Source organism: Olea europaea, unplaced genomic scaffold (genome assembly GCF_002742605.1).
Source record: "Olea europaea var. sylvestris unplaced genomic scaffold, O_europaea_v1 scaffold29027, whole genome shotgun sequence".
Taxonomy (NCBI): domain Eukaryota; kingdom Viridiplantae; phylum Streptophyta; class Magnoliopsida; order Lamiales; family Oleaceae; genus Olea; species Olea europaea.
The window spans coordinates 1-1,362 of NW_019247592.1; the positions used below are offsets into that span (position 1 = coordinate 1).

At 35.0% G+C, this 1,362-nt stretch overlaps 1 protein-coding gene across 1 annotated transcript; it reads left to right on the forward strand.

The window, feature by feature from the left end:
• Positions 1-64: 64 nt before the first annotated feature.
• Positions 65-1,103, forward strand: LOC111384385 (the record flags this gene model as incomplete). Its single annotated transcript, XM_023008662.1, has 1 exon — positions 65-1,103. A coding segment is annotated over one exon (1,039 nt), but the record flags the coding sequence as incomplete, so codon positions are not given.
• Positions 1,104-1,362: the final 259 nt, after the last annotated feature.

The window sequence follows — 1,362 nt, forward strand, 5'->3', positions numbered from 1 at the left end:
ATCTTCTTCGAGAGAAGAAGAGGCTTGAAGTTGTTGAATCATTAAATCTTTTTGAAATCTCAAGTGGAAAGAGCCTTAATCAAGAAACTACTCTTAAGCGACCTGGTGATACTCGTTGGGGCTCTCACTATAATTCTTTACTTAACTTGATTATCGTGTTTTCTGCTACAGTTGATGTCGTTGAGATGATTGCCACTAATGATACTAGTTGTGGAAAGCGAGGGGAAGCACGTATTTTGTTGGGATCTATGTTGACATTTGATTTTGTATTCAGTTTGCATCTCATGAAAAAGGTATTGGGTATTTCATATGAATTTTCAGAATCATTACAAAGAAGAGATGAAGATATTGTCAACGCTATGAAATTAGTGAAAATAAGTAAAGAACAACTTCAAACAATGAGGGACAATGAATGTGAATCATTTTTAAGAACAGTTTCTTGCTTTTGCGAAAGATACAATATTGATGTTCCCAATATGGACGATATGTTTATACCTCTAGGCCGTTCATGGCGTAACACTCAAGAAATTACAAATCTACATCATTTTCGTGTGGATTTCTTCTATGCTATCATCGATATGCAAATTCAAGAGTTGAATGATCGTTTCTCTAAGGTAAATAGTGACTTACTCCTTTGTGTTGCATGCTTGTGTCCGGATAATTCATTCTCTGCTTTGAACAAGGATAAGTTAATTCAATTGTGTGAGTATTATCCCAAAGATTTTAAACCAATAGAGATCTTGGCATTTGAAGAGCAAATTCAGACATATATTATTGATATGCGCTCTCACAAAGATTTTGAAGGGTTACAAGGCCTTAATGCTCTTGCAAAAACCTTGGTTGTGATGAAAAAACATGAGGTGTACCCATTAGTTTACAGGCTTGTAACATTGGCGTTAATTCTTCCAGTTGCAACTGCTACGGTAGAAAGAGTATTTTCTGCAATGAAGATTGTCAAGAATCGACTACGTAATCGAATGGGAGATCAATGGTTAAGTGATAGTTTGATTGCATATATTGAGAGCGATGTACTTGACAATATTGATAACGATATAATTAGACGACGTTTTCAAAGTATAAAAATGCGTAGGCTACAATTGTAGTAGCATATGAATTTATTTTTGTTAATGATATGTTGTTCGAAAAAAATTTCATTTTTGACCCCACAGTCCGAAGTCTCTGGGTCCGCCCCTGTTTGTATATCAAGTTTGTTGAACAATGAAAGGGCTTTTGACCTAATAATATAGAAAATACCTTTCCAATGTGAGTCCCAGTGATATCCTATATAGATCTCAATTTCCATTCAACAGCCCAATAAACGGGTAAGTCGAAAAATACTGCGGATTTGTATTCCATCTTAAC